At 40.0% G+C, this 19,958-nt stretch overlaps 1 protein-coding gene across 5 annotated transcripts in view; it reads right to left on the reverse strand.

Moving 5' to 3' along the window:
- VPS13D (vacuolar protein sorting 13 homolog D) overlaps positions 1–19,958 on the reverse strand; it is a 274,396-nt gene that overhangs the window by 142,386 nt on the left and 112,052 nt on the right. For all 5 annotated transcript variants that reach the window (XM_055582270.1, XM_055582274.1, XM_055582272.1 and 2 more), the window contains 7 exons: positions 17,565–17,812; positions 15,671–15,862; positions 15,236–15,362; positions 13,367–13,509; positions 8,851–8,981; positions 5,797–5,972; positions 575–698 (listed from right to left, as the gene is read on the reverse strand). In XM_055582270.1, the coding sequence (XP_055438245.1) occupies positions 575–698; positions 5,797–5,972; positions 8,851–8,981; positions 13,367–13,509; positions 15,236–15,362; positions 15,671–15,862; positions 17,565–17,812 (1,141 nt within the window). The remainder of the gene's footprint in view (positions 1–574; positions 699–5,796; positions 5,973–8,850; positions 8,982–13,366; positions 13,510–15,235; positions 15,363–15,670; positions 15,863–17,564; positions 17,813–19,958) is intronic.

Genomic DNA, 19,958 nt, shown 5'->3' on the forward strand with positions numbered 1-19,958 from the left:
TAAAAGGTTTTGAGAAGCTTTGCCATACCAAATACCTAGAGAAAGCAACTCTGTTCTTTCAGGGGCATCTAGTCTCACCCCACCATGCCCAGGATACACTATGAACAAAGAAAGGAACAAAAATCTTGGAATTCAGCTATGGAAAGTTACAAATGATAAGACCTAAGGCATAATTTAAAATAGAATCTAATAACCTCCATCTTGGCTGCACTTGGAAGATTCAGAAAGGAGCTCACTGTTACTAAGGAACAGTAGAACTGCCCATTCTACTGGGCATTTGTCAATCTGATTCTGATTTCTCTGTTTATATAGAATGTCTGCAGAGGGCCCCATGCTAACCAAACCATCTGGTCAAAGTAACTTTTGGGAGCTGAGAAGTCACTTCTGGACAAGGCTGCCCAGCAATCAAAATAACCAGCAGAAACCACCTCCCAATGTTAAGGATTTCGAGACCCCTGTGTAGCTTCTTTCAAACCCAGGTTTACAATGCTTTTTATCATTATCTTAAGTGTAGTATGTACTCCACTTTCCCACATATGAAAGAGCCAAACTGGCTCTCAACTCCCCTTGATACCTTAGAAAAGTTGTCAATTCGGAAAGGAGGGGGTAACTGATCTGTATCACTGAAGGAGATCCTGTAGGTAGCTCCTCGGAGAGTAATTTCCACACGCAGGAAGAAGCATTTTCCCAGAGTATCTCTGCAGCAAAAGGAAACCATGGAGGCTGCATAAAATGTAGGGAACAAGTTCCCAACTCACTTTCTTCTCATACTTCTCACAATTACCACTGTGTGTTCTTTACAGCATTTAAAAAGTAGAAACTAACAGTACAATCACAAAATAAAAAAGAAATCATTCAAGCAACTTTGAACAGATGCCATAACTATATGGTATCTACAAAGTTTACTTGGGGTTTGTTTGGGGTCATAGTGTCAGTGCAACAAGTGAGTAAATATTGGTTGAACCACATAAAATTGTTGATACTAGACTACTTTTGACCTAGAAAAGAGAAATGTCACATGGTTCAAACTAATATGTTGATGTTATTGATAAACAGAGTTCACACTGTAGGATAAGGGAAGATGAGGAAGAATCCTGTGGAATGGAGGTACCAGATGCAATCATAATGTGTGTGTGTGTGTGTGTGTGTGTGTGTGTGTGTGTGAGTGTGTGTGTGTGTGTGTGTGTGTGTATTTAAACATAGACAAACCACTGTAGAGAATGGAAAGCTCTTCTTTATGGAAGAATATCAGTTAATAAATACAGAAGACATATAAGAACCAGAAATCACCATTTTGCAATAACTAATGTAATAACCAATTCAGGTGAGAACCACCAAACCACTGACTGAAAGGTTTTGTGAAAAGTGAACATATAAAAAGGTTCAAATTATCCCTACCATGAACTAGTGTTGTTTACAAAGAAAAGGTAACTTTACAATAGAGAGACCTAGTGGACAGCACCTAAACCAAATGATGATCGAATTTAACAACATCAATAATGGAACCAACAGACATCACAGGCTTCCTGACATGATGCAATGGGAAACATACACCACCGCAGAAGTAATGTTCTTACCAAAAATGTCAGGCCCAAACTTAAATGTAGAAAACCATGAGAAAAGTCCAGAAAACAAAACATTCTATATGAAACTGGCTTGGACTCCAAAAATGTCAACGTAAATAAAGACAAAAAAGGAAAACTGAGACAATGACCATTCTAGATTAAAGCAGATGAGACACACCAGCCAAATAAAATCCATGATCCTTCACTGGACCCCAGATCTGGGGAGCAGGGTTACTGTGAAGAACATTTTAAAGGACATTTTATACATTTAAAAACATAATATTAAATTTCTTCAGTGTGTAGCGGTAGGTGACAAATTTTTTATGTCTGAAGTATTATGATGATTTCATTTTACTTTTAAATGGTTTAGGAAAAAACTATGCATATGAGTATATGTGGAGAGAGAACAAGAACAGAGCAAATGTTGAAAAGCAGGAAATGTAGGTAAAGAAGGGGTGTCTTTGTACTACTCCTACAAGTTCTCTGTGGGTTTAAATTGTTTCAAAATGAAAACTTGAGGAAAGTAAAGGAAACATCTGGCCCAGGTCCCTGCTCAGTAGTTTAGGGCCACACACTGAAACTATTTCAAAAGGATTAACAAAGGTATCATCCACCCCCACGCTCCACACCTTTCTTTTCTTCTTCTTTTAAGTAATCATGAGTAACTTTTCTGTTTAATTCTGAATTGGCTTCATACCACACAACAGACCTGGGCTGCCTTCACCAAAGCAGCGTATAAATCAATGGTGGTTTTAGCTGCAAATTCCTCACCTTGCCCGCCCTCACCCCAACCTTGTGGGGAACATATGACATTATGAGACAGGAGTTCTGGTTGAAGTCAGGATGAGGGCACTGGGGCCCTGTCCACTTCACTCACTTGGCCTATAAAGTCACCTCCTTAGACCCCTATGAATTCTAGGAATACAGCTTGAAAACCACTGTGAAAGGAAAGGAAAGGACAGTGAAGTCGCTCAGTCGTGTCCGACTCTTTGCAAACCCGTAGACTGTAGCCCACCAGGCTCCTCCGTCCATGGGATTCTCCAGGCAAGAATACTGGAGTGGGTTGCCATTTCCTTCTCCAGGGGATCTTCCCGACCCAGGGATCAAACCCAGGTCTCCCGCATTGCAGGCAGACACTTATACCAGATGCAATTAACTCTAATAAGGATCAGGGCAAAAGATACATAAGAAAGGCACATCATCAACAAAAACAAAATCAAAGAAAAACCTCAGATAATGCATTTTTTTTTAAAAAGTCAAATATAAATATTACTTTGAATCATCTATTAATAAATTAGACATTTTTGTTTCCTTACAGTAGTGTTCTCCAAAGAGAACTCACCATAAGATATAAATAATTAAATTTTGCTTCTAAATGTGTTGAATTAGCACTGATTTCAGTCTCTTTGGCTTCAAAAGCATTTGATGCAAAACATTAAAGAAGACAGAAACAAACAGAAAGACATCCCATGTTCATGGATTTAGAAGACTTAATATTGTCAAGATGTCAGTGCTACACAAAGTGGATCTAGAGATTTAATATAACGCTCATCAAAATTCCAGCTGTTTTTTTTTTCCTCCAGAAACAGAAAAATTTATCCTAAAATTCAGATGGAATCTCTAGGAACTCCATGTAGCCAAAATAATCTTGAAAAAGAACAAAGATGGAGGTCTCACACTTCCTAATTTCAAAACCTATTACAAAGCTACTATAATCACAACAGTCTGACACTGGCAAAAAGACAAAATATGAAGGAACAGACTAGAAAGCCTGGAAATAAACCCTCACATATAGGGTCACATAATTCTTGACAAGGGTGTAGAGACCACTCCATAGGGAAAAGAAAATTTTTTCAACAAATAGTATTGGGAAACTGGATATCCACAAGCAAAAGAACAGAGCTGGACTCTTGTTGTTCAGTCGCTAAGTCAGACTGTCTGACTCTTTGTGACCCCATGAACTGCAGCACACCAGGCTTCTCGGTTCTTCACTATCTCTCTGAGTTTGCTCAAACTCATGTCAATTGTGTCAGTGATGCCATCCAACTATCTGATCCTTTGTCACTCCCTTCTCCTCTTGCCCTCAATTTTTCCCAGCATCAGGATCTTTTCCAGTGAATCAGCTCTTCACATCTGGTGGCCAAAGTATTGGAACTTCAGCTTCAGCAACAGTCCTTCCAATAAGTACTCAGGGTTGATCCTTTAGGACTGACTGGTTTGATCTCCTTGCAGTCCAAGGGACTCTCAAGAGTCTCCTCTAGCACCACAGTTTGAAAGCATCAGTTCTTCAGTGCTCAACCTTCTTTATGGGCTAACTCTCACATCCATACATGACTACTGGAAAAATCATAGCTTTGATTATATGGACCTTTGTTGGCAAACTGATGTCTCTATTGGACTCTTAACCTTATATGAATACAAAGGGATCAAAGACCTATATAGAAAAGCTAAAACTATAAAATTCTCAGAAGAAAACATAGGGGAAAAGCTTCAAGACACTGGATTTGGCAATGATCTTCCACACAACACAAAAAGCACAGGAAACCAAAGTTAAAATAGGCAAGCTGGACTCTATCAAAATTAAAAACTATACACCAAAGAATACAATCAATAGAGTAAAAACACAACATATGAGTGGGAGAGAATATATGTAAATCATATATCTCTTATATCAGACTCTAGGGTTGCAGAGAGTCAGACACTTAGAATGCATGCATGTATATATATCTCATAAGGGGTTCGTATCCAGTATATATAAAGGATTCCTACAACTCAACAACAAAAATCCAACTCAAAAACAGGCAAAGGACTTGAACAGACATGTCTAAAAGGATGTACAAATGGCCTACAAGCACATGAAAAGAAGCTCAGCATCACTAATCATTAAGGAAATGAGAATCAAAACCATGAGCTACCACCTCACACCCATGAGGATGGCTACTATCAAAAAAGGAAAAATAACAAGCGTTGGTACAGATGTGGAGAAACTAGATCCTTGTGTGCTCTTTACAAGAATGTAAAATGGTGAAATATAAATGGTGAATGTAAAATGGTCCCACTGTATAGCACAGTGAACCATATTCAGTATCCTGTGATAAACCATAATGGAAAGGAATATGAAAAAGAACATATATTTCTTGTTTATATAACTGAATTACTGTGCAGTATAGCAGAAATTGACACCACATTGTAAATCAGCTATACTTGAAGAAAAAATGAAACAATTTTACTGCACTAGAGAGAAATAAAAAGTAACAAACTAAATGTTGCCACACACACACACAAATAGAGTTCTGACACACGTTACAATGTGAATGACATTGAGGACATTATGCTAAGTGAAATAAGCCAGTCACAAAAAGACAAATATTGTATGATTTCACTTATCTGAGGTACCTAGAGTAGTCAAATTCATAGAGAAAGGAGAACAGAAGTTGCCAGGGATTAAGAAAGGGAAAATGAGGAGTTCTTGTTTAGTGGGTACAGAGTTTCTGTTTTGCAAGATGAAAAGAATTTAGGAGACTGCACAACATGAACGTACCTAACACCAGTAAAGCTAAAAATGGCTAAGACAGTAAATTTTACTTTATGTACCTGAGTCACACGAAATAATGTCTGGGTCTTTATGTTATGCTATCTTTCTCATATGGTATGTGCATTTTACTACAATCTTTTTAAAGTTTAATACATTTTAAAAAAAAGCATTGGATGATAAAAAAGAGTCATCTTATGCTAACTGACCCTGACTTTTGTTGATTTTTCTTAATAAGGATCTAAGGGTCACTGGGTTGGGCAAAGAAGACTAGGGGATTTACTGGAATGGCATCTAATGAGAGAATAGCTTGTACAGTGTGCAAGAATAGACAAAAACATCATCAAAGCTGCCATCTGAATGCAGACAAGAGTTGCGGGCGACCATGAGCTCAGTGCTACTCCCTGGACGTGTGACCTCAGATGACAGCAACTGCACAATGGTCAAAATTGTCAACACCCCCTTTTAGCTCATTCCATCAAAAGGTTCATTCCTATCTGCCTAGTCTTTGCAGTTTTAAGACCTTTGAGTCAGAAACATATGTGCCCATTTCATCAAGAGCAGTCTTACTAAAAGTAACTACTTGCTATTTACAACTTTATAAATATTTGAAATTTATATGGTATTTACAGCTTACTATTTATATTGCCGTACCTCAAACAAGACTACTTGTTGACTAAATATAGTCTCTGCACTCACCTCATGTTGATATGGAAGGAATTATTTTTGTTGACTTCGAAGCCTCCAGACCAAATACAATTGGGAACATCCATCAGTCGGACACATAGCAGCTGATCATAGTCATTCCGAGGCCAATGGAACACCACACTGGAACCAGGAAGCGTGGAAATGTAACCTTCAGGATTGGCTGTTCCCTAAAACACGGTATCACTGGCTTTAGTCAAAAGTCAAGTCAAGATGTAAATGTTTACTGAGAATCTGTCTATTCTGAGCCTTGCCCTCCACCAGGAGCTGTTTAGGGCACCAAAGGCCCAAAATGGTTCAGTTCAGTTCAGTTGCTCAGTCGTGTCCGACTCTTTGCAACCCCATGGATTGCAGCACACCAGGCCTCCCTGTCCATCATCAACTCCCAGAGTTTACTCAAACTCATGTCCATTGAGTCCGTAATGCCATCCAACCATCTCATCCTCTGTTGTCCCCTTCTCCTCCAGCCTTCAATCTTTCCCAGCATCAGGGTCTTTTCAAATGAGTCAGTTCTTTGCATCAGGTGGCCCAAGTACTGGAGTTTCAGCTTCAGCATCAGTCCTTCCAATGAACACTCAGGACTGATCTCCTTTAGGATGGACTGGTTGGATCTCCTTGCAGTCCAAGGGACTCTCAAGAGTCTTCTCCAACACCACAGTTCAAAGCATCAATTCTTCGGCGCTAGCCTTTATTTACAGTCCAACTCTCACATCCATACATGACTACTGGAAAAACCATAGCCTTGATTAGACGGACCTTTGTTGGCAAAGTAATGCCTCTGCTTTTTAATATGCTATCTAGGTTGGTCATAACTTTTCTTCCAAGGAGGAAGCATCTTTTAATTTCATGGCTGCAATCACCATCTGCCATGATTTTGGAGCCCAAAAAAATAAAGTCTGACACTGTTTCCACTGTTTCCCCATCTATTTCCCATGAAGTGATGGGACCAGATGCCATGATCTTTGTTTTCTGAATGTAGTGCTTCAAGCCAACTTTTTCACTTTCCTCTTTCACTTTCAGCAAGAGGCTCTTTAGTAATTCTTCACTTTCTGCCATAAAGGTATCATCTGCATATCTGAGGTTATTGATATTTCTCCCGGCAATCTTGATTCCAGCTTGTGCTTCTTCCAGCCCAGCGTTTCTCATGATGTACTCTGCATAGAAGTTAAATAAGCAGGGTGACAATACACAGCCTTGACATACTGCTTTTCCTATTTGGAACCAGTCTGCTGTTCCATGTCCAGTTCTAACTGTTGCTTCCTGACCTGCATACAGATTTCTCAAGAGGCAGGTCAGGTGGTCTGGTATTCCCATCTCTTTCAGAATTTTCCATAGTTTACTGTGATCCACAAAGTCAAAGGCTTTGGCATAGTCAATAAAGCAGAAATAGATGTTTTTCTGGAACTCTCTTGCTTTTTCGATGATCCAGTGGATGTTGGCAATTTGATCTCTGGTTCCTCTGCCTTTTCTAAAACCAGCTTGAACATCTGGAAATTCACAGTTCACGTATTGCTGAAGCCTGGCTTGGAGAATTTTGAGCATTACTTTACTAGTGTGTGAGATGAGTGAAGCTGTGTGGTAGTTTGAACATTCTTTGGCATTGCCTTTCTTTGGGATTGGAATGAAAACCGACCTTTTCCAGTCCCGTGGCCACTGCTGAGTTTTCCAATTTGCTGACATATTGAGTGCAGCACTTTCACAGCATCATCTTTTAGGATTGGAAATAGCTCAACTGGAACTCCATCACCTCCACTAGCTTTGTTCATAGTGAAGCTTCCTAAGGCCCACTTGACTTCACATTCCAGGATGTCTGACTCTAGGTGAGTGATCACACCATTGTGATCATATGGGTCGTGAAGATCTTTTTTGTACAGTTCTTCTGTGTATTCTTGCCACTTCTTAACGGCTTCTGCTTCTGTTAGGTCCATACCATTTCTGTCCTTTATTGAGCCCACTCTATATGAAATGTTCCCTTGGTATCTCTAATTTTCTTCAAGAGATCGCTAGTCTTTCCTATTCTATTGTTTTCCTTCTATTTCTATTTCTTTGCACTTTTGCAAAGAAAGTGCATTGAGGAAGGCTTTTGCATTGAGGAAGGCTTTCTTATCTCTCCTTACTATTCTTTGGAACTCTGCATTCAAATGGGTATATCTTTCCTTTTCTCCTTTGCTTTTTGCTTCTCTTCTTTTCACAGCTATTTGTAAGGCCTCCTCAGAGAGCCATTTTGATTTTTTGCATTTCTTTTTCTCGGGGATGGTCTTCATCACTGCCTCCCATACAATGTCAGGAATCTCCATCCATAGTTCATCAGGCACTGTCTATCAGATCTAGTCCCTTAAATCTATTTCTCACTTCCACTGTACAATCATGAGGGATTTGATTTAGGTCATACATGAATGGTCTAGTGGTTTTCCCTACTTTCTTCAATTGAAGTCTGAATTTGGCAATCAGGAGTTCATGTTCTGAGCCACAGTCAGCTCCCGGTCTTGTTTTTGCTGACTGTATAGAGCTTTTGCATCTTTGGCTGCAAAGAATACAATCAATCTGATTTTGGTGTTGACCATCTGGTGATGTCCATGTGTAAAGTTTTCTCTTGTGCTGTTGGAAGAGGGTGTTGCTATGATCAATTCGTTCTCTTGGCAAAACTCTATGAGCCTTTGCCCTGCTTCATTATGTATTCCAAGGCCAAATTTGCCTGTTACTCCAGGTGTTTCTTGACTCCCTACTTTTGCATTCCAGTGCCCTATAATGAAAAGGACATCTTTTTGGGGTGTTAGTTCTAAAAGGTCTTGTAGGTCTTCATAGAACCATTCAACTTCAGCTTCTTCAGCATTACTGGTCGGGGCATAGATCTGGATTACCGTGATATTGCATGGTTTGCCTTGGAAGTGAACAGAGATCATTCTGTCGTTTACTCACATCAAAAAACTTAGTGTTGACAGGGAGATAAGTCATTAAAATTAAACATGACATTCAAATTAAAATGACATTAAAATTCACTGTGCTATTAAATAAGCACTCATCATTCTTCAAAAGCAAGCTGCTTACCTGTCCCCTGGCAAATTCCCTCTGTGCAAATGCAAGCTTGTGGGATGACTTATTATCTAACAGGTAACGGGGGGCAAAGATGACCATACAGGTGTCAATATATCGGCCTCGGCCTTTCTTGACATCAATACCTGTGAATAACAAGAACCAGTTCCATGAATTAATCAGAAAGAAAAAAATTATGGTCTAAAAAAAGTAAATAGCTTTCACAATTACTTAGTTTCTCTGAGATAATGATTGTAGCACCCAGAGAGGCTGTGAGGTCTCCTAAGAATAGAACGAAAACAGCAACTATCTTCAAAGTATTATTCTTTATGCCCATTTAGACCTTAAAAAGTCTTGGCAACATCAATATCCCCATAATTCGCAGCTTCTTCATAAAGTGTGTACAATTGTAACAGCAACTAAAACAAACAGGTGTTTAGCTTGGTTTACATTTATGAAGCTGACGACTAACATGGCTTATGTGACACATTTCTCCTTACATACGGGACACAAAATTTCTTCCTAAAGAACATGCCCCTTTTACAACATAGAGGAAAATCTGCGTATTACTTAACTGTATTCTGCAACTGCCCTAAACTCAACTGACTCTTAGTATTTTCTGTCAGCCCAAGAATCCAGCTCAAATATAATGCTAAATACTACTGAATTTATTCCTTCATAAAATAAATGTTTTCAGCACCTAATAGTTACTGTGGGGAAAAAAGACAAACAAAAAACATACCAAGGAAAGAAAGTCATGGTCAATCAAAAGGAAATCTCAAAACACCAAGTTCCAAAGAAAGAAAAATGAAATAACACCATATTATCTCAAAAACTCTGATAATAACTTTTAAAAATCCGAAATTCAATGGACGAGTTCATTCACTCATTCAGACAATGAATAAAGTAACTATATTCAAGGCCTTGGGTTGAACTCTGGTTATACAATGACAATATTTATGGTAAAAAATAATAAAAATAATAATATTTACTGAACTCTTAGTACACATTATACCCTCTACCAAAGGCTCAACATTTAATTCTTATAACAACCTTGTGAGTTAGATATTTTCATTCCTTCATTTTTGCAGATGAGGAAACTAAGGCAGGAAAAGATAAGTGACTTGTCCTTAAGTGACACAGCCAGTAGGTGGCGCAGCTGGATTAAACCCAGGGAGCCTGCCTCGGAGACATACACAAAGGACCCTACTAAAGACAAGTATCAAGAGACCATAAAAAGAGAAGTGACCTTAGGATATGACAATTAGATGTCCCAACATACTTTCAATTATAAATATTCTGATCTGTTAACTCCCTAATTCACTTGTACTAGTGTTTCTTTAATGTAAATCTCAAAAATAGCTGAAAAACTGAGCAAATCACAAAAAATCACTCACCGAAACTCTGTATCTAAGAAATGCTCAGTAATACTGGAACAGTTGGGAAGATCCTCTGGAGAAGGGAATGGCTACCCACTACAGTATTATTGCCTGGAGAATTCCATGGACAGAGGAGTTTGGCAGGCAATGGTGCATGGGGTCACAAAGAGTCAGACACGACTGAGTGACTAACATATTTTCAACACTAAAACTCTGTATCTAAGAAAAGTTCAGTAATACTGGGATAGGGAGATATACCCCCATCACTTTTCTATGATATACAGAAAAGCATTAATTGTCAGAAATCAACCTTATCATATAACAGTTCAGTTCAGTTCAGTCGCTCAGTTGTGTCCGACTCTTTGCGACCCCATGAACTGCAGCACGCTAGACCTCCCTGTCCATCACCAACTCCTGGAGTTTACCCAAACTCATGTCCATTGAGTTGGTGATGCCATCCAGTCATCTCATCCTCTGTCGTCTCCTTCTCCTCCTGCCCTCAATCTTTCCCAGCATCAAGGTCTTTTCAAATGAGTCAGTTCTTTGCATCAGGTGGCCAAAGTATTGGAGTTTCAGCTTCAGCATCAGTCCTTCCAATAAACACCCAGGACTGATCTCCTTTAGGATGGACTGGTTGGATCTCCCTGCAGTCCAAGGGGCTCTCAAGAGTCTTCTCCAACACCACAGTTCAAATGAATCAATTCTTCTGTGCTCAGCTTTATTTACAGTCCAACTCTCACATCCATACATGACTACTGGAGAAACCATAGCCTTGACTAGACAGACCTTTGTTGGCAAAGTAATGTCTCTGCTTTTTAATATGCTGTCTAGGTTGGTCACAACTTTCCTTCGAAGGAGTAAGCGTCTTGTAATTTCATGGCTGCAGTCACCATCTGCAGTGATTTTGGAGCCCCAAAAAATAAAGCCAGCCACTGTTTCCATTGTTTCCCCATCTATTTGCCATGAAGTGATGGGACCGGATGCCTGATCTCAACTAATATACCTATAAGAGGTATATTTGGTATCACAGAAAGAGTCTATAGCATCAAGACTCAATTAAAAAAAATTTGTTTTGTTTCCCTTTTATCTCAGATTGCCCTGACAAACCCTTAACAAATGAACAGCTGATAAGATCAAAATATACAAAATCATCCTTATTGGAGGTACATGTTAAGGTTACCTGGTCAGGCCCTGCCTGGCTTTTCCACTTGTGTCTGGGCTTTCAACTTTCCTGATAGGAAGCTAGTTATTTATTCAATTCTTCAAAAATAGTCATATAAGAGATTCCACAAATTCTCTCAATACATGCCAAGATCTCATATAAAATCTCATCTTAGCTCAAACTCTCTCTTCCTTTCTTTAGTCTAACAACGAAATGTGAAACACAGTCTTGTCCCTAAAAACATAAGTGCCATGTTCTAATGAATGCACTTAGCATCTAAGTTTGTGTGCACTCACTGCATATTTCCACCGGACAGCTCAGTGTGCCTCTCTGCCAGAATTCTGTGTGCTTCCTTAGCGCCAGCTGCTTGAAAAGGCGCAGGCACCACCATGTTTCCTTCAATTTGTCCCAACTATGGCTTCTGGCCAACCTGCAGGGGCTTGCTTTGGAAACTCTATCAAGGACCAGACACTTCAGCAGAAAGCCAAACTCAGCATGAACTGGACTTTGCCTAAAGGAATGGAGCGAACAAACATGAGAATTGTGATCCTCAGCTGGAGGATCAGATAAAAGTTTCTCTCTTCTACTAAAAGTCTTCTTGTCAACTTTAAAGGAGACAGCTTCCATGTCAAGGGAGAATGCATGCACATTTTTTAAAAAAACAAAAAGCAAACTATACTTGGAAGAGAGTCTTTCACTAATAAACCCTCCAACACTTAAACAAAGCACTGACTCCATGGGAGTCAAGGTAAACAGCTAAGTAATACCATCTCAATTTTTCCTTCTGTAACATGACTCTCTACATCAGCACTGTCCAAAACGGTAGCCACTAGTCGTACATGACCACTCGTATGCACCAAAATTAAAAAAACAAAGAATTCAGTTTCTTTGTCACACACTCACCACATTTCTTAGTAATGTACTCTCAAGTGCTCAGCAGCCATGTGTGGCTAGTGCCTCCACACTGGACAGTACAAAATAGAACATTTCTATTACCACAGAGGGCTCAATGGTTTCCCAATATTCAAGAGTAAAAAATGCTTTGAGAGCCCAGAAGTTATATAGGAAAGGAAGGATGCCCTGCTAACACTTCAAATCTGAGACATAATTAAATCAAGTTTGTCTTAATCTTTTGTGACATCTTTTGAGGCACATAGGCATAAGGACATCTTCCCTTGGTGCCCCCCACCTCTAGAATCTAAGCAAGCTTGTGCGTGTAAAGTGTTAAAGCACCAATCTAGACTAGTTGTGTGTACTCAGTTGTGACCAACTCTTTGTGACCGCATGGACTATTGCCTGCCAAGCTCCTCTGTCCATGAGATTTCCCAGGGAAGAATACTGGAGTGGGTTACCATTTCCTTCTCCAGGGGATCTTCCCAACCCAGGGATCAAACCTGTGTCTCCTGCATTGCAGAGATTCTTTACCACTGAGTCACCTGGGAAGCCCTCTAAGCTAGCTTAGGGATTTCTAATTATCATAACCACCAAGTGCATTTTATATTTTTTGCCTCAAATGTGGACACCTCAGTCATAATCCTAATTCCAACCCAGACTTCCCCTTTATACCTGGACAAGTCACTTATCCCCTCAGCTTCAATTTCAAGGAGAACAATGCTTCTTACCCTCTTAGGGTTTGAAGGTTTCAATGAACGCGTGGGAAATGGAGGATGAAAAGCATTCTAAGTGTTCCTATTATTTCCATGAAAAATAAGGATTCAAGCCAAACTGATACTTTCCTGACACAGGTGAGTCTGAAACTGAACAGCCTCAGACCTCAAAGGGGCAGTGTTTAGGTAGCTCCTTGGATCCCTAGGAGAATAGGTCTGTGATGATATCAATCTAGCACTCAGAAAATGGATTACCTGACCCAATGGCAAATGAGAAAACCAGCACTTGCAGACAGACCAAAATGTAGGGCCAGCTTATCCCTCCAAGCCTGAAGTCGTCAGCCCATGGTTTAAATTCTCCCCCTCCCCAAAACGTAACCCACCAATGTTATAGATCAGCCCTGGGCGGTTTCCTTGCTGGATGACTCTGAGAGCTCGGACGCCACTACCACCATCCAGGGAGAAGCCCTGACACCAGCCTGGCATGCCTTCAGGGTGAATCCCCCTTCCGATTCTCATCGTGCAGCTGTGGGGCAGAAAAGCAAAGACGTATATAGACATTCATCCATAAGAAAGTCTTTTCTACCTGTTCTAATCAGGAAGCCTTGCTGTGGCTGTCAGCCAAAATTAGAACTCTAACACTGACTCTTCCTCATTCTCATATCATTCCCAAACACAGAGAGGCAATTAATCAGTGGTTAAAACTCAATCTGAGAGGTAGTCACAGTTCAACAACGTGTGACATGTACTGACCTCCACAACTAGACATTTTAGGGGAAAACATCAATTCTGGGAGCATAAGGCATGAGGAAAATGCTACAATATCTGAAAAAACAAAGATTCAAAGCAAACTGATACTTTCCTGACTCCGTTGTTTCAAGGGTTCATGAAATACCCTGAACATATGAGAAAAGTATGTACAGAAGATGCAGCTAATGGTACATTCATTCAAGGGCCTGGTGCTATTATAAGAGCAAAGCACCATGCAGTTGGCCAGCATCCTGTCATGGATCCTGGAAACATAATTCCCAGATGTGTGTTCCAGCTCGGCCACTAACAAGCAATGTAACTTTGGGCAGATAACTCTCCCTGGGCCTCAGTCTCCTCATCTTCCTCAGTTTCCTCATTCCTTTGCTGTGCTGCCTAATCCACTGAAATGTTGGGAGAATCAAATGAGATCATCTACGTGGAAAGGCTTTGGAAACTGAATTTGACGGACAAAACTATGTTTTGAATTTCAAGTCCTGGATCTAAAACTGTCAAAATCCATTCAGGGAAACAGTGAGCCTGGGCCTGCTGACCATGTCAAGCAGCTGTTTTGTGTCTCCTACTGGCCAGCACCCTGGTCAGTCCTTTCCTGACTCCAGCCCAACCTCTAGGTAGATAGATGCATCTATATCTACTGGAGTGGCCTTCCTCTAAGTTTGCAGCATCCTTCTATAGATAATGGGGTATGGCATTTTAGCAGTGTCAGATTCACCTACATATTTTTGGATTAAGGCTAAATATCAGAAGACCACTGTAAAAAGCAGAATGTCAAATCCAAGAAAAAATAAATAAAGTGAATTAATGCCCTGTGCTTAGTCACTCAGCCGTGTCTGACTCTTTGTGACCCACTGGACTTTAGCCCACCAGGCTCCTCCATGGAGTTTCCCAGGCAAGAACACTGGAGTGGGTTGTCATTTCCTTAATGCCCTACCATACGTTAAGACAGACATGTCCGCTAATCCTCACAATTGTTGCTTTTTCCTGTGTGTTTAAACAGGTAATGAGTGCTTTGAGATCTTGAAATGGCACACTTTATTTCAACAGAAAGATATGGATTTCAGAATCTAATACAAGATGGCCTGGATTGGATTAATGGGGTGCAGGCTCTCTACCAACAGGCCAACCTGTCTTCCCTCTGAAGCTAGCTCCTCTGCTTGCACTGAGTGCTTCCAGGGGAGAGAAACCACGCAGAAAAGAGACTATGTGGGTCTCTCACCATCAGCAGTTATGAATAGAACCACTTCAATACATGAAAAATAAAACTGGCTTTCATTATACACCAAAACCAAATGGTTTATTTTCCATATCAAATAACACAGAAATTAGATCCGAAAAAAATCCCATTAAGTCATGGTGCTGTCCCCCTGCCAAGTCAGGATGGTTATCTACAGTCTATTTCTACTTACACGGATATAGTATAGCCTTTGCTAATTTTTCCCTTCCCTGGGAGCTTATTTCCCCTTCCCATAAATAACTGTACTCACAGGTTTGGCTGCTCTTTGTCAGCATAGCAGAATAAGAGAGGGCTCAGGCTCCGGGCCAGCTCGTGTTCTTCGAACTGGCCTGCAGCATCCGTCTTTGCATTGTCCTGTCTGAAGATCAGTGGTAGCCCTTTAGGAAGGAGGGGAAATGTTTATATCAATCCCACCCAGTGTATCCAAGACAGATGCAAATAATAAAAGGAAAAAATATCATCAAGGGGGAAGAAAGCGATGATTGAATTTATTCAGTGGACTCAGTCATTGTCCAAAAGGCCAGTCTTGACCGTGATTAAAGCACTTCTATGGAGTGGGAAAGGTTCAGCAGCTTACACTGTTGAGGTAATCTGTTTGCATTGGCTCCATTTAGTGCATGGAGCAAATAAATCTGAATTCCCATGACTGACTCCAAAGGCCGACTAGAGCAGCCTCTGTACATACCAGTTTTGTTAATCAACCAATACGGAGCCGAAATGAAGATCTTCAAAGATCCTTCTGCTCGACACACAATCCGGATGGTGAGGTTCAGCTGCCGCCGATTGGTGTCATAGAGCCTCATTCTTACCATATAGTTTTGGGTTCCCGGTGGAATGAGCAATTCTTTGCAGAGTGGAAAATTCTCCAGGGACACCCCTAAAGAAAGATAAAACTACTGTCTTTCTGAGTTTCACTTTATAGTTTGTCAAAATAGCCCATAGCCAAACTAAATTTGATTCCTCTTGGAAAAGTCAGTAACTACAGTATTCAACTGGCAGAAACCTTATTAGAATGGCCATCTCCCTTTAGCTGGGGTGAGAATAAATATGGTCTAGAAATCACACTAGAGAGTCTGAACCGTGTAATAATTAGAAGAATGAAAGTCATCAGTCATAGCTCTGGTTATTCAAGAGTTGACTATACAGGCCCTCAGCTGGGTGTCTGAAACCCAATAAACGCCAAGTACAGGCTAAGAGTTAAGGTTTTCCACAGCCTCACTGCCTGGCTTCAAATTCCCAGTCTGTCCTCACAGCTGTGTGACATGGGACAAGCTATTTAACTTCACTGTGTCCATCTGCCAAAAGGGATAACAACAGTACCTACTTCAAGAGCTTCTTATTAAAAGTGATGCTCCCTGTAAACAATGAGAGTGAAGACAAGGAGTGTTCAACGAGCACACAGTGATGGAGGGTGGGAGGGCATTTCCATTCTATACAGGGGCTCAGTAAACATTTGTTGAAGAAACATTTAAATATCAGAGCAAAGACCTATTTTTTTTTAAAACAGACAAGTAGGGTTGCAGTATTTTTTCTTTTCGAGATTAAGCTCAAGGATTTACGTATTCAAAAATGTAAGCTTTTCCCTGTGGGACACACTGCTGAAGTTCAATGAGTTTCAGGTTCCTCATCAGTAAAATGGGGGCCACAGCTGTCTCTCTGCCTGAGACATCCATTGTTGTGAAGATCAAATGAGATGACAGAATGAAATCACTTACAAAACTGTAAAAAAGGTAAATATCTACATCCTTATTATTTCAACATGTCTACAGCAGCCTTAAAGAAACATTCTTTCTGTCCCAAATCCGGAAGGACCCTCTTGCTACAAGAGCTACAGATTATCATAGTGACTCTATTCACTTCATTCATCCCTACAACTGAAAATGACTTGATGTATTAACTACTCCAAACCTCAATGTCTTCATCAGTAAAATGGGACTCATAACTACTGCTGTAAGGATTACACGAGAACATGTGTGTCAAAGTATTTGACATACTGTCTGGGGTACCGAGAGTGCTTGGCAAACATTTTCCCCTTTCCTGAAAGAGGCGAGATATAAGATTTTGTTCATTCTACAGCTGGTAAAAAGCATGGTTTGAAAAGACCAAATGACTTCCTTTAGTCACACATCAAGTGAGCAACACAAGAAAAAAGGCGATGTTGAGTGCTTGCCCTGAGATCTTTTAGTTTTGTTCAGTTTTTTTGTTTCAATGATTTTCTGTGTTAGAAGTTTTCCTTTTTTAACTGCATAAATCCTCTGAGCTGGCGCATTTTTTTCCTTTTGATGTGGATCATTGTTTAAAGTCTTTATTGAATTTGTTACAATATTTTCCTGTTTTATGTTTTGGATTTTTGGTCTGGAAGCACGTGGGATCTTAACTCTTCAACCAGGGATCAAACTCACACCCCCTGCACTGGAACATGAAGTCTTAACCACTGGACCACCAGGGAAGTCCCTGAGCCAACTTACTGCAGTATTATATGTGCTATGATTTCCCCAAAATGTATGCCAAATAGTCATAAGATATCCACTGACACTTTCACAGAATAATTACAAATAATTATTTAACTAAACCCTTACCCAGTTCAATGTTCTGGGAGGTATCAGCTGTGTGGAGAGCCACCTCCTTGCCAGGTTTCAGTGTCCCATTAATGGGCATTCCTTTAACATAAAAATCAAGTTCACAAGGGAGCAAGTTGCAGATGACCACTGTTGGCAGGAGGTATATGGTATGCCCAGGCTGTCTGAAAATCTGTTTTGCACTGTCAGAAAATATATTGGAGGGCATGTAATCTGGGTAATTCTCCTTCTTTATGGCCACACAAAACCTGTGATGACAAAATGGTGTAAAAATCATCAGCTTGAATGAAGAGCTTGAATTTTTTTCTCCTTAGATGAGTCTGAGACAGGATAACATTCAAATGGTTCAATAATTTAGTAAGATATTTGCAATTTTCAATCCAAACACATTTACTAAGGCATAATCAAATCACAGTAAAACATATGGATTTTACATGTTCAGTTTGATGAATTCTGACAATTATACACACCCCTATAAGCATCACCCCAAACCAATTACAGAACATTTCTCTCATCCCAGGAAGTCCCCTCATATCCCTTTCCAATCAATATCCTCCGCCATCATTCAAGCAACCAATTTCTGATAGTCAGCATTATAAATTAGCTGTGTCTGTTTTTGAACAGCATAAATAGAATGATACAGGATGTATTTAGTTTTTGTGTCTGGGTTTTTGGTTTTTTTTTGCATTAAGTTTTAACAAGATTCAGCAATGTTGTTGTATGTGTCCATATTTGGTTCATATGCCATTTTTTTTAAAAACTCATTCTATTTGCATTTCTCTGATAATGAGTGATGTTGAGCATCTTTTCATGTGTTTGTTAGCCATCTGTATGTCTTCTTGGGAGAAATGTCTATTTAGTTCTTTGGCCCATTTTTTGATTGGGTCATTTATTTTTCTGGAGTTGAGCTGTAGGAGTTGCTTGTATATTTTTGAGATTAGTTGTTTGTCAGTTGCTTCATTTGCTATTATTTTCTCCCATTCTAAAGGCTGTCTTTTCACCTTGCTAATAGTTTCCTTTGATGTGCAGAAGCTTTTAAGGTTAATTAGGTCCCATTTGTTTATTTTTGCTTTTATTTCCAATATTCTGGGAGGTGGGTCATAGAGGATCCTGCTGTGATGTATGTCAGAATGGCTGCGATCCAAAAGTCTACAAGTAATAAATGCTGGAGAGGGTGTGGAGAAAAGGGAACCCTCTTACACTGTTGGTGGGAATGCAAACTAGTACAGCCACTATGGAGAACAGTGTGGAGATTCCTTAAAAAACTGGAAATAGAACCGCCTTATGATCCAGCAATCCCACTGCTGGGCATACACACTGAGGAAACCAGAAGGGAAAGAGACACATGTACCCCAATGTTCATCGCAGCACTGTTTATAATAGCCAGGACATGGAAGCAACCTAGATGTCCATCAGCAGATGAATGGATAAGAAAGCTGTGGTACATATACACAATGGAGTATTACTCAGCCATTAAAAAGAATACATTTGAATCAGTTCTAATGAGGTGGATGAAACTGGAGCCTATTATACAGAGTGAAGTAAGCCAGAAAGAAAAACACCAATACAGTATACTAACGCATATATATGGAATTTAGAAAGATGGTAACAATAACCCTGTATATGAGACAGCAAAAGAGACACTGATGTATAGAACAGTCTTATGGACTCTGTGGGAGAGGGAGAGGGTGGGAAGATTTGGGAGAATGGCATTGAAACATGTAAAATATCATGTATGAAACGAGTTGCCAGTCCAGGTTCGATGCATGATACCGGATGCTTGGGGCTGGTGCACTGGGACGACCCAGAGGGAGGGTATGGGGAGGGAGGAGGGAGGAGGGTTCAGAGTGGGGAACACATGTATACCTGTGGCGGATTCATTTTGATATTTGGCAAAACTAATACAATTATGTAAAGTTTAAAAATAAAATAAAATTTAAAAAAATTAAAAACTCATTCTACTGATAACCAACTGGGTTGTATCTCCCGATCAATTTAGTGAGAATGAAAATCCTAACAATCCAATTCATGAACCTGATTGTTTTTCCACTTAGTTAATAGGTTTTCATTAATTTTGTTGCTGTTTAGTCACTAAATCATGTCTGACTCTTTTGCGACCCCATGGACTGGGGCCTACCAGGCTCCTCTAGCCATGGGATTTTTCAGGCAAGAATACTGGAGTGGGTTGCCATTTCCTTCTCCAAGGGATCTTGCTGATCCAGGGATCAAACCCACATCTCCTGCACAGGCAGGCAGATTCTTTACTATCCCTCAGCAAAGCTTTGTAATTCTTAGGGTAAAAGACTGATATATCATTCCCTAGACTGATTCCTAAATAATAAAAATTTTTGGTGCTACTGTAAACGGTGTTCTTAAAATCACATTTTCCATTTG

Source organism: Bubalus kerabau, chromosome 5, assembly GCF_029407905.1.
Source record: "Bubalus kerabau isolate K-KA32 ecotype Philippines breed swamp buffalo chromosome 5, PCC_UOA_SB_1v2, whole genome shotgun sequence".
Classification (NCBI taxonomy): Eukaryota; Metazoa; Chordata; class Mammalia; order Artiodactyla; family Bovidae; genus Bubalus; species Bubalus kerabau.